Raw genomic sequence first — 13,387 nt, 5'->3', positions numbered from 1 at the left:
GGTTTCTTTTGGTTGGTTGGTTTTTTTCTTTGTTACTTTCGGGGCTTTTTTTAATGCGTTCTTTTTTTTTTTTTTAACCTAAAATCAATACTTTGCACCCAGAGATGATCTTATAATAAGTTTATTTTAAAAGTCCCTGGTAATATTCATGAATACTGTGAAAAAGCATGTACAAGCAGTAGGCCTACAATTGTTAGGGTTTTGAGAAGATTCATCTGTGACTGTTTAAATACTGAAGTAGAAGACAGCAATGGGTGGGATAATCTTCCTCTTGTATTATTACTGTTCAAATTATTGTTCAGCATGTTTATTTCATAGACAAGGAAATTTAGCTAGCTTTCATTTTGTTGCTGTCAAACATGGTAGTGATGCCTGAAGTGGCTACCTAAAAACATTTGAGACTAGACAGGTAGACAGGAGTAAGGGAATAAAGGTAGGTATTTATTTGAAAGGCCTTCAGAGGTACACCCTGGGGAGCCAGAGGCTGCTGCCAAGATGGACCCCAAGATGGACAACAGGTCACGAGTTCTTCACACTTTTATAGGTTTGGTTCATTTGCATGTCAGGGCTAATTCTCCAATTAAAGCTTCAGTTAATGATGTAATTTCCCCAAGCCTACCCCCCCTTTAGAGGCTTCTGGTTTATGCTTTTTCGGCCTAGGGATGGTCTGGGTGTCCTTGAAGACAAAGCCTGGAGAGGCTTTGTTATGTCTACCTAGCAGGAGAGAGCAGAAGTTAACAGGCTACAGGAAACTTCAGAGTTACACACCAGGCAGTATAGGATTTGAAAAATATGAAAGTTAAAACCTAAGGCATCAATACCAATGACTTAAGTGAGATTCTCATCCTGTTTTTCAGCAAGTATTTATCAAGCTACCTAGAGCTTTCCTAAATTTTGTCAACTATACTATATATTACTGTTTTGCAACACTAAAGTAGCTATAACAACTTCCAAAATAAGGAAAGCCCATTTTGCATCTAAGGGGGATGTGTAAATATATAAAAACCCCTAAATCTGAGTCTTTTAGGGTTTCTCTGTATTGTTGGTAATCTTGTTTGCAGGTATAAGGGAGCAAAGGTGAAAAAATAATTTCTGTGAGAAGTTCAGACAAAAGTCTATATTTGTTCAGCAGTTACACTTTGTGCTGCAGGCTAATTTGATGTCAATATATTAACATCTTTTAACCTGATTTGTCTATTTCATTAGAAATTAAATAAAAACAAGCAGAAACCACTACACAAATTCCCCCCTAAAATCACACAGCAAAACCCTAAAAAACCTGTTCAGGTCCTGTAGCCTCTAAAATAGAAGTACTGTGTTTCCTTGTTGTGTGGTGCTTGAATCCCTGTTCAATTCAAGTACTGCAAACATGGGCTCACGGAAGAGAGTTCTGGAAGAGGTATGACCCACTAGACATTCTGCTGGATTTTGAGTCGCTTGCTGCTCTGGAGCGTTTGCTCTGAATGTGCTCTGCTTTTCCTGCAGAATCCCTGCTGTGCCAAGCAGACTTCTGCCCTCCTGTGAGTACCACACACCGGCTGTTGTTAACACAGCCCGGTGTTCCGCAGAGAGGCCAAATCAGCATTGCCCTGTGACCAGGCTCTGAGGAAATAGGCCTTGAATGGATTTTGGAAACAGCCTCTTCCTTGTGATTAAAGAAATAGCTGCTTTGTATCTTTTAATTTTAGTTTTGATCTTCTTTGATAAAAGTTAAAATGCCTGATTGTGCAAATAACTATTTGAAAAAAAAAGAAAGGTGACTTGGTTTATGTGAATGCAATTGCATGTATAGATTGGGAGTTACTGTTTTAATTTTCCTTTGAAGTTAACTGTAAATAAGTCAGCATTTTCAGGGGACGTAGCTCATGTTCTGTCTTCAACAGCATGAAGAGCCAGACAGAAAATAAAACTTCACCTGCCCTAAATCCATTAAAATCCACTCATATTACAATGAGATACATGCCTGAAACGTGGCACAGGCAGTTGCCAGTTGAAAAAGATGCCGTACAGAGGATCAAAAAATGTAGAAAGCCTAATGAAAAGGGACAGCCTGGTTTTGCAGTCTGGCAGGAGGATAGCGCTGAGATTAGGGGATTGAGCAAAAAGCCGGCATGCAGAATTGCAGGTTTTTATATAATGGCTTTAGTAAGTATCCTTTAGGACCCAGTGGAAATGTTTAGTGAGGCAAACTTGGTGAGTAATGGCCAATCATTTAGCAGTGATGAGGGAAAAGCTCTGAGTGCGAAGCCCCTTGAAAGCCTGTCGAATGCATCACGCCGGGAGCGCAGCGTTTCTGACACTGATCGCCGACCAACGCGCCACACCAGAATTGGAGTTGATTCAATGTTTAAGCCTGGGGGATCTTGTACTACAGGAGGTCACTGGAGTGCAGAGTGCCCGGCTCCCATTTCCAGCAAGATGCCTTATTTCACAAAACTCCTTTTATTAATATTCTGCTTAGTTCTTGTTGTGGAAAGCAGAAAACACAGGAGGAGGAGGTGGACCCATCTGGGTATGCAGAGGGCAAGGTAAGGGTTGCTAAACCATGTATGTATCTTTTCCTGGAGTGTTACAAATATATTACTAGAGGGAAATAAAAACCCACTCTGACAATGTCTTTGTGTGCATTGTGTGTGCAAACAGCTTTATAGGTAATGTCTTTATAGCAGTGTCTGGTAGTATAATCAGTTTTATCTGTAAGTGGACACTTCTAATGCTAACCTTGATTAACTGTGAGTGAGGCAGGTTTTGCAGAGAAGTGGACTACTTCAGCACGGGTTGTGGTAAAATTATTCTTAGCCATAAATGCAAATTACTGAGAGAATTCAGAGGAGTTGCAGTTAACAGAGGTGTTCAAATGTGCGTACTGTTTAATGTTTCAGCGCTGTTTCAGGGGCAGGTTATTTACCTGCTTGCTGGAATGTCTGTGTTACTTACATTCACTTGGAATTACCCATTATGCTCTGATAATTTGAGATGGGGATGTTGGTTTGCACACATTGTGGTAATTAATAACAAAATAAATCCTGGAAGTTACCCAGGGATTGTAAAATTAGAAATATATTTTGAAGAAATACATGGAAGCTTTAAAAAAAAAGTTAAGTGAAAGCACAAGAAAGAGTTAAAGGTCTTAGTAAAGTTTATTAGATTTACTGCTGCTGAGATTTGTCCAGAGGTTTACATTAGAACAGATAATCTTCCAAACCTGTCAGACAGTCCAAAGTATGTTATCCTTTTTTGTGGTTATGTCATCCAGTGGCAATTGTATCTTGCAAGACTATTCATTGTTTGAAGGGCTCAAAAATAAAATTGGGTTAATCCATCTTATTAAGTGGTTTACTATGGCAGTAAACTTTCGTATTTTCATTTATTTTTGTGAATTTCTTGGTTTATCACTCAACACTTTTATAGGGAGCAGTGTTACTTGAATGTTTTGAAAAGAAATATGATGTAATTGGAAGCAAAGAAAACATAATATGCTATCAGGTTTACACTACGTATTGAAAAAATACAGTGGCATATGCTTTTAGTGACGTAAATGTTAAAAAGCTGAAACAGCCTGGGCCTGACCCTGAAATCCTAAAGTCTACTGAAGTTTTACCACTTTTGTTCACAGAATCTCAATTATTGAGTGAAATCTTTCACTGAACTCTGAAAATATTTCAAAGTCTGTATTCTGAGGAAGGCGGGGGATTGAACAGTAGCACTTCCTTGCAAACCTTTTTTCTGTGTAGTAGAGATCATGTGCTTTGAAGTAACAAAAGAGTATAAATCCTTCTTTAAATATTAATTTGCCCTGAAGTAGAGCTATTCCCTGGGTTAAAAGTTTTGTACTTTATTTGAACATGGTGAAAATAATTTACAGTTTTTACAGTGCCAATATTTTCATGAGCTGTGACTGTGGCAGTCGAAGCACTGCTAAAATTATTTTTATAAATATACTGTAAAGAATAACAATACTATTTCGTTTTCTGTGATGTAATGATTAATGAACAATTTTCCATCTAGGTAGGACCTGAGGAACTATATGCCAGATATAGATATGTATACACGCACCCCCCCCCCCCCACAATTCCTATGCAATGTAGTTATTTAAAATTTTATAAAATCAGATTTTAGGGATTGTCAAATGTAAATTACGTTTTAAATACAGAGAATTCTGCAATGTTGCAACAAAAAGAAGTGTATGGAGCAGTGTCACTAATATTTTAATTTTTAGTTATGTAGAAAAAATTTTGTTGTCCCTAAACCAACAATGAATAGTGGACTGTTCTAGTAAAAGGAAACTAAAACTAGTTCCTAGGCTGGTTTCCTAATCATGTGAGAAAAATTAAAAGAATGATCTTTTAAATGATTTCATCACGTTTTCTGCCTAGTATTTCTCTTGCTGACTTACCGTAAGAAATAGAGTAAATTTTACTGTAAGCTTTTCTTATTCAAGAAAATTTATTCCTGTGTTTGGGAATGTACATTTGGTAAGTTTGATATTTTGTGTCCACTAAGGGGATAAATCAGCCTGGTGTAAAGACCTTTATACTGACTTGAAGAAGATAGCTTGGGTTGTGCAGGTGCAGAACCCCTTCAGTGCTGTAGTTTCTTACGTGGGCATTGCACAGAGGTTCCCCTGGCGCAGAGGTCCTTCCCCACGGAGCTCTGGGAGCTTGGGGTGGCTGGTCCTGCAGGTTCTGGGGCAGCTCTCTGCCACCGTTCTGCAGAGGAGTTGTTGAGCCTGTGCCTAAGTGGGAAAGGAACATGGGGAAAGTCAGGTTAGGAACACAAATTAACAAATGCCAGGTTAAGGGTTGCCTGTGCATCCTTAATTACTTGCAGTGGTTTGTGTTAATAAATTGTAACACATTCTTTTTTCAGTGAGCAGTGCCTCGCTCAGCATGCTGAATGGATAATCCTTGTTTGATTAGAAACTACCTTGCATTTAATTTTCTCTTACTCCTGCATCCCCCCCTCACTGCTAACACATCTCTCCTCCTACACATTGAGGTATAACATAAAGAATCAACTGCCTCTGTGCATCACTGCCCTGACTGTTGCCCGACACTGCTTCATGTTACGCTCTGGAGAGCCCAGGCTTTGTGTAGGAAATTGGTGTGTGCTCATCACGTAGCAGCTCCCAGCTTTGTACTTTGACAGTAGTTTTTCACATTTTCCAGGGTGTAGAGTCTCTGCCACTTATACTGAGAAACTGTTTGAAGGGTATCAGTGATACTTGTTTGTATGAAGCTGAGGGTGTTCTTGCTGATGTGCAAGATATACAAATGGTGCACGAAACCAAGGGCTCTAGAACTGTAACAGCATTGTTGGTTAAAAAAGTTCTCTCCTCTTTAAACAGAAACAATTCTTCACAGAAGTCAGATTTATCAAATTCATGCCCCTTGAATGAAATCTAAACAGCAATAAAATTATATATGAAAAATGTGGCAAAAGAAGACAAAGGGAGATGGGTGGATTTAAATGAATAGTGGTGAATTGCAGAGTGTGCATAAAGCTGAAAGAAACCCTGACAAATCTATAATCAGAAATGCTAAAGACCATAAGTACATCAGGGAGGATTTATGAGATACTGGTGATCAGATTGTCAGTAAAGGCACCCGGCAGGCAGCAGTGTTCAGAGCATCCTTCAGCTCTGCAAGAGCATTAGCAGCTGGTGTCACCTTTGCTGCAGGTAATGAGATGTTCCCAATGCCAAACAGCAGTGGGGCTGGCACGGGGTGCCTGCCAGAGGAGAGCAGAAGATACGGCAGAGCTGATGTCAAACATCAGCTGTTATAAAAGCTGTGTTATAAAGATTTTTTTTTTCAAACAAACTTGAATTGAATTGGATTAAATAGACAAAAGTAGTAATAAACTTTAAAGGCTGTGTAGACTTCCTGTCATTAAAAATATCTCAACACAAAAACTTTTTAAATGGATTAAATTGATTTAAAAGGGGCTGACAGAGCTCTTTCTATAAAATCTGAATCGGCCGTCATAATACCTGAAGGATTGGGCACAAACTGATGATTAAATGATGGTTATTAAATGCAACCTCTGGCTCAGGATGTGCCTGAAAACCTCTTTTCTTCCTAAGACAGTGTCTGTGTCCCCAACCATCCCGCTGAAGCCTCTGCAGCCACAGACTGTTTTCAGCAGCTCTCCTGTGTGCTCTTTGCCGTTTGATGATTTTTAAAGAATTGATCAAAATGTAGCATTTCAGTGAGGCTGAGCCATTGATTTACAAGATAACACTGCCAGGGTTTTCCATACTAATTCCTCATACAATGTGCAATCCAATGTTTTAGCGGATTTTAATTAGATTTTTTTTACCCTCTTCTTTGAGGAGAGAGACTTGGTTGAACATTCACTGGTACTTTGGCTTCTCCCTGATAATTAAAGTCAAGCAGACACAGGCAGATCCTTCTTCCCGACTTGCAGCTTTTCGGGCGCAGAGGCTGCGCTGTGGATGGTGAAGTGGAGCGCTTTGGCAGCAGCCCTAACCTTTGCAGCAAAACAAAGCTTCCCCCCTGCAGCAAGCAGTTAAAAGCTAAACTTTTGCCTCCAACCATTCCCATTAATGGCTGTGCTTGGTTTTACACCCCTGCGTTTAGGTAACCATTAATGCAGCCTTGTCCGGGCACTTGCTCCAGCTGGCTCTTTCTCACAGCCGGCGGGGGGAGAAGCCCTGACATCCCGAGTGAAACAGGAGCCCAAAGTAACCTGAGGGAGATCCAACTTTTCCTATGTAGCATGTGCCCTGGGGTACAAGGGGTTATATTCCTTCAAAACATCTATTTGATATAATTATTTTAAAATTCTGTTGCTTCCTTTTCACCTCCTTTTTATAAGGAAATGGATTATTGATGTTAGCAGCAGCTATCCACACCCTTTAGGTTTCATAATTTCTTTCTTGAAATGAGTGCTCTGATGGGAAACTTTTCATCTAATTTGTGATTTATGCTCCCTTTGGCTCATACTTATCATGCTTTATATTTTAATGAAGCTAAGAACCCCTTTCCATACCCACACCTATGAGAGGTGTGATTGTTTTATAAGTTCTGAATTTTTGACCAATACTTTAAGCCTAAGTAGTCTCTCTATTTTTCCTCCAAGATTTTCTGTTCTTTATTTTCAGTAATATTTCTTCCATACAGGAAAAGGAACCTGAACCCTTTTGTATAAAGTTCTTTCTATTTATCATAATTATTTTTAGCGAGTTACTGGAAATCAGCTAATTGTGGCAGTATTTATAATTTCATCAGATCTTATGTCCAGAGCACAAAGGGATTGAGGAGCCTTAACAGTCCAAGTCTTCCATTCTGCACCACTGGAGAAAAGCCAGGGATGCTGATCTGGATTTTCTTCCTGAAGTGCATGCAGTATGTTTGCCTGCTGGTTAGTTATCCCCTTACGTGATTTTAGTGACTATCTTGCACTGTTCTCAGGGGTATGCTGTCATCCTTCTCCCACTCATCATATTGTATCTCAAATAAAAAGTAAGAATTTTTCCTACCTTAATGTTCAGAAAAGTGAAGGACTGAAGGCTTCTTTAGATAAAACTCTTCTCTTCCTGCTCTTGTGGGGAGGAATGGGTGGTTTTGTTGTTGCTGAAAGCCAGAAGACCCTCTGTCCACACAAACTGCCAGCACTGAATTGAAGTTTGTGGGGCAGTTTCCAAGTAGTGCATGACATTGCGTGACCACCATTGAAAAGAGCTTTCTCATGACAATGTTGCCTTGGTACCTGGCCAAATCCTGGCCAGGTAACACGGAGCAGCCAGCTGCTTCTACTGCTGCTTGCTCTGAGCTGCGACATTCGCTGCATCCAGCTCCCCTGTGAGATGCTGTGCTCTCCGCCTTGTGCCTCCCTGGGAGCCTTGGTGTCTGGAGCAGAGTGAGCCCCATGTCCTTGGCAGGGGACAGAGGCAGCAGGGCTGCCTGTGGGGTACAAAGGTCTGAACTAATGCTGGGGGAAGGCAGCGCTGTGTCTGTGTTTTGGTGCTGGCAGTCTCCCCACAGTCCCTGGCACAGCGCCTGCAAGGCTGCTGCTCCTGTAGCTCCGAAATCAGGCTGGCACTTGTGGCACCTGGGCACAGAAACCTCAGAACAATGCTATTGCTGTCTTTTGCAGCCACATCTCTAAGAAGAATGAGGACTTGACCAAAGCCTGGAAAGGAAAGACAGAGCAGCTTCTCAAAATCGACGAACATGATTTCACCATGAGGCCGGCCTTTGGAGGTGAGAATAAAATGGTTCTCTTGATTTTATGCTAATCTAATTAAGAATAATCTAATTATCCAATTAACAATCTAATTAAAACAAACAAACCAACCTCTGTCCAGATGCATCAGTGTGAAGGAAACAGACTTGGTGCCAATTCAGAGAGGCCTCATACTCATTCTCATTGCCCTCTGCGCTCTGTACAGTTCCTACATTCCTTCCTGTTACTGAGTTGGCTCTGGTTTTGGCTGGCATTCCCCCGAGCTGAGGATGGACCCTCCCAGTAAGTGTTTCACTCTAATGAGAAGAGGAGCAAGCTGCAGGTTTTAATATTCACTTGTGGTTGTGAAGTTGCAATGAGCTTTTCAGCTGATGGGATTAAATTGCAGAGTAAAGAACTCATTGGGTGAATCACAGCCCATCATTGCTAGGAGAAAATGGAATACTTTTGTCCAGAAAAAATCTTGTCTCAAATGCTCATAAGTGAATAAAAGAGTGGGAGGGAAGACCTCTGCCACGTTCACTTCTGCCTTTGGTCACACCCAGTTACAGGAATGTGCTTGCCTGACCTTTCTAGATTCACTACTGCAGAGATAAGAGCGTACCTGAACAAAAACTGCTGGAATACCAGTATGACAATCCCTTTTCTGATTAGATCAATCACCAAGCCCTTCCAGAGCTAAGGACAGCGTTTGCTATAGTTTTCCTTGAAGGACTAATGCTGTATCCTTTGTCACTTGGCCATCTAGGGTGAAGTGCTACCTCTCCCTGCCCAGTGGGACACACGAGTGTTGTGCCCTTTGCACCTGGTCCGTAGAACAGAGCTTCTCAGACCTGCCCGTTCCTGGCATGGCTGAAAAGATGTTTCTTGCCCCTCGGTGCACATGTGCCGTTCGGAGAGCACAGTGCTGACCCCTGCTCACAATTTATATATATATATTTTCAAACTCCAGAGTTCAAAACCTGTCATCACCAGTGTTTCCTGCCCCCACAATGTTATTTACTAGCAAGTTGTAGTCCAGCCCGACCATTGGAGGTAAGTTTTTGCTAATTAGTGATAACCTTGATCTGCTACTTGTAGGGTTGAAGGGTTTGCCTTAAATTGCCCTCTGGGTGCAGCATAGGCGGATCTCCCTGGGGCTAGTGGGAACACACAGAGCCCTGGGTGCAGCTGAGACTCAGGGATGAGGTTTGGGAGCTGGCCCTGGAGGCACTGGGCTCCTTTATGAATAGGCTGGAAAAGTGTGAGTTCACCAAAGTGCACAAGCCACCCTAAATCCCAGGTATGTCCTCCCCTGCTATAAGCTCAGAGGATGCTGTCCTAGGTTTTCAGATCTTTTTTTTTTTTTTTTTCCAGCCAATCTCAATTTTTGAAGCTTGGCTGTTGACTCCTGAGTGCCTGATATGGAAAAACTAGAATTGCTGATCTGTCCCCTCTGCAGCTGATCTGTCCTCTGGACAAAAGACATGCTGGTCTGATGGGTGGGATGATAGGGCTTCTCTGGGAGAATATTTGGACTCCTTACCTTGACTCAGTTGGAGACAGCTGGGGGGCCATGGTGATTTTTTAACTTTTTTCCCCCTAACTGGATGCGTGCCAGGCCATCATACCTGTTTTGGGGGGAAGCTGTGGGGTTTTGTTTTGTTGTGCTGATGGTTTGATGCCCAGTGGCACCACTGCATTGTATTTCTGGAAACAGATCTGAATTTAACTATTTTCATCAGTGTCACAGAGTCCTTGAAGAACACATTTGAGCACAGGTCACAGCAAACAGACACACTGAATTACACAGTCACTCCTCTAGTGTTAATGGAACTGCATTTTAATCTCTCTTATGCCTTGTTTTCCCATGCTACCTCCCATCACGGCATCAAGATTCTTTTAGAGCCAAAATTTGGAAAAATGTCTATAAAATTGAGAAATATCCTAAGAGGCTTTGCTGAGAAGGTTCCCTTTTTTATAATGGCAATTCATCATTTAAAAAAAAAATTTGCTTAAAACCTCCTTAACTTGCAGAGATTCTTGGACAAAGGTGTACTGAAATTGTATGTGAGAAGCAGCAAAGCATGGAAACAGCTTTGTTGAGGCTCCAGCCTTGGAAAGCCTGACTCAGACACACGGACATAGCAGGTGCTACAGGTTCTTGCTCAGCTGCAGAACTGCACAGTGTGGTTTTAGTGACAGATGATAAGCCTGATGGAAAAAAACATAAAGGAAAGGAAACAAAAGTCTGGTAAGAGGTGTTCCTCATATTTCTGTCTGTAATATTATTCGTCAGGCAATCACAGCGATTTGCTATGGACCATGAGTGCTTCCAGCTTTTTGCTGTGGCAATGTCAGTCAAACTGATGTAATCTGACCTGCGGAGGATAAAAAGGCTTTTGTACTGTGGAAGTGGAGAAGAGGAGGCTGTGGGATACGTGTGGCTGTGATGGGTCGCTGCCCTAAGACCCTCTCTGGTCTAATTGTGATTCCAGCTCTGTGGCATTGCAATGGGCCTGTGATGTTACCTTGCAGGTGGGAAAGGCACCTCAGTTCTGGAAAATTTAAATAATACCCTAAGTAAATTGTGAGTGGTATTAACACTAAAAGAAACCCAGTACTGTGATGATGATGGTTCCCAAGCTTGGTGGGCCAGCCTGCAACTTCACCTTAAGCTAAAAAGGGGACGGGGGTATGGGCTGCTTTATGGTGGCCACAGTGACTCTTGCTGGTCTGCAGATGACAGTCAGCAAGCTGCCAGCCCAACACAGCTGTGACCAATGGGCAGAGAAGGCTCGGGTTATGCAAGGTGAAATGGAAAAAAACCCCCAATGTTAGAGAAAGGTGAAGGGTTTTTCAAGAAAAAGTATTTTTGTAAAGAGCAAGTGAGCAAACAAATGTTGTGTAAGTTGTGTTATTAACAGCCCAATAAGCATGGTTGTCTTGCCTGCCCTCAGCCCATTAGAGACAGGCAACTGGGTACAGAGGCAATGACAAAGTTCTTTTGCTTTGCTGATGGTCAAAGAGCCTCCCTAAGCTAAAAGAGACTGCAGGGGTTTTGACCCTTAGGGAGTTATCTCCATGTCAGTGACCTTGTTCTAGCTAGCAGATGTTCAGGTATTATTTACTATTATTAATATTTAAAGATTATGTAAATGTTTGTTTTCCTGCCTTCCTTAAACACCCATTTTAAGCATTTCATTTATGACATCTCGTATTTTACGGGGAGCCTGTGAATAAGCAGCTTTAGTTGATACTTAAAATAGCTGTATCTTCTTTATTGAGGACCAGCCTAATGCTTTACTTGTATTATATTTGCTCATAGCCTAGTAGCCTAACGTCAGCTGGTCCTCACTGCCCTTTCTGGGCAGTGCTTTTGCCAGGATGGGTGAACAGTGGGGTGAATAAAGCACGAGCAGTTCACTGAGTGTTTGTATCAAGAACTGGAATAGAACTTGCTTCTCTGCTGAGGAACAGCTGTCAGTGAGATGCAGAGAGACGAAGCTCTGCAGGCATGAGGCAGGTGATGAGCATGTCCTGGTGCTCTCTGCCTGGAAGCTGCCCACACCTAAGAGGTCCCAATCAGATATACATTCATTAAAAAGTAAATATACGCACACACACATAAATGAAGATACATTGAAAGCTGTTTTGCTTCTTGCAGACATGGGATGGATCTCTTATGGATATTTGCAGTCTCTCTGGGTGTGCATGAGATACTTGTCAGGAAGGAAATCTCAAACCTGCTTGTTTCCCATGTAGATATTTTTATCTCAGGTCCTCCCTCCTTCCAAGATAGATGAGTGGACTGAGACACTGTCTCAGAGAGAAACAAACATGCCTTTGAAAGCACTGCCAAAGAGAAAAATCAGAGGCGTCACAAAGCTTTATTCTCAGAGCTGGAGTGGAAAACTGACTCCAGGCATCTTCATGGTAGCACACTCTTCCCTATCTTCCAAAGCCTGCTCCAGTGGTCAGAAATAGAAACCACGTTTGTGCCCAGTTCTAACTGGCAACTGACTCACCCTTTGAAGCTTTCATGCTGCTCACTGGTGGGTGTTTTTAGGTGTGGAGACACACTGGGATGTAACAGGCTTTAATGTTGGACTTTCTCTGAAGTCATTCCTGCACAGGACTTGTGGAAACCTCCTGGGTTCCCTGGAGAGGTTAGCCACAGGCCAGACATCCCATTCTATCTGGGGCAGTTTGATACTCAAACAGGAGTTTCTGCAATATGAAACAAGCCACAAAGTCTTCATGACAGAACCCACCCAAAATGGAGGCTTTTTGGGTACATCTCTTCTCCTTGTACAACCACTGAATGCAGATGTGCGGTGGGTCTTCTCTAAAGGTATTCTGAACACCATCTTTTCTGTGTGCAGCACCTAGGCTGAATGGGTGATGGCTTTCACTGAAGAGCAGGTCTCAAGACAGAGCAGTTTGCTGCAAGGGAAAGGGAAATAAGGAGCCACTGATTGTCAGCACACCAGTTTGTGAGCTTGGCAAAGGAATGAATATTTGAAGCCACAAGCACCTTGACAGGCTGGTTCCTGAGCATCTTTTTAACATCAAAGTTTGAGCTGAGGCTAGAACACTGATGTGGAGGAATTTACAGAAATAAGATGTGTCTGATTCAGTTTCAGAAGGCAGTACCTTTATGGTGAGAAGGTGCAAGGGTGCTCCATCATGTTGCATGTAAATCCCATGCAGAAATTTTGGGGCTAACAGATACTACCCAATAAAAGAGAGAAAGCAGTGCTCTCCCTCCCATCAGCCCCAGTTTGTGCTTCAGGTCACTTAAATCCTCCCTCAACACACAAATATAAATATCTCCATCAAAAGGAAAATCTCCTATTTTCCATTTCCAATTTTTAAATTGTCAAATTTGCTAATGATGGTGCAAGTGTCTTGAGTTTGTTTGGAAGTTGCTGCTGTGCTGTGTTTATTGGTGTGTTCATTTCTGTGTTGTAAAGAGAAGCCTGTGACTTCTATGAAGCCTTAAGAGTCCAGGATTTGTTTCCTGACTTTATCGGTCCTGTTGAATTAGGATTTGTGTTCTGCAAGATATTGCTGTGGACAGTGATGGGGATAAAGGATGTTGACATGTTTGCTGTTTCTGGAAGAAATGTTTCAGTTGAAGGCTATACAATTTATCTCTAGACCTTGTACTGTAAATACTTGTTTAATTCAGATA

At 41.9% G+C, this 13,387-nt stretch overlaps 1 protein-coding gene across 2 annotated transcripts in view; it reads left to right on the top strand.

Annotated features, from left to right (window-relative positions):
- The first annotated feature begins 744 nt into the window (after positions 1–744).
- The window catches only part of LOC121659205 (gamma-aminobutyric acid receptor subunit rho-2-like), a 35,302-nt gene continuing 22,659 nt past the window's right edge, over positions 745–13,387 (top strand). For both annotated transcript variants that reach the window (XM_042017105.1, XM_042017104.1), the window contains exons 1-2: positions 745–2,528; positions 8,122–8,228. In XM_042017105.1, the coding sequence (XP_041873039.1) occupies positions 2,173–2,528; positions 8,122–8,228 (463 nt within the window). In that variant the 5' untranslated portion in view covers positions 745–2,172. The remainder of the gene's footprint in view (positions 2,529–8,121; positions 8,229–13,387) is intronic.

This window comes from Corvus kubaryi, unplaced genomic scaffold, assembly GCF_017639235.1.
Source record: "Corvus kubaryi isolate FWS band 111438036 unplaced genomic scaffold, C.kubaryi_AGA036_p1.0 split3-73, whole genome shotgun sequence".
NCBI classification, from domain to species: Eukaryota; Metazoa; Chordata; class Aves; order Passeriformes; family Corvidae; genus Corvus; species Corvus kubaryi.
Note: the sequence above shows the minus strand (reverse complement) of the source record. Positions and strands in the feature narration are given on the sequence as shown.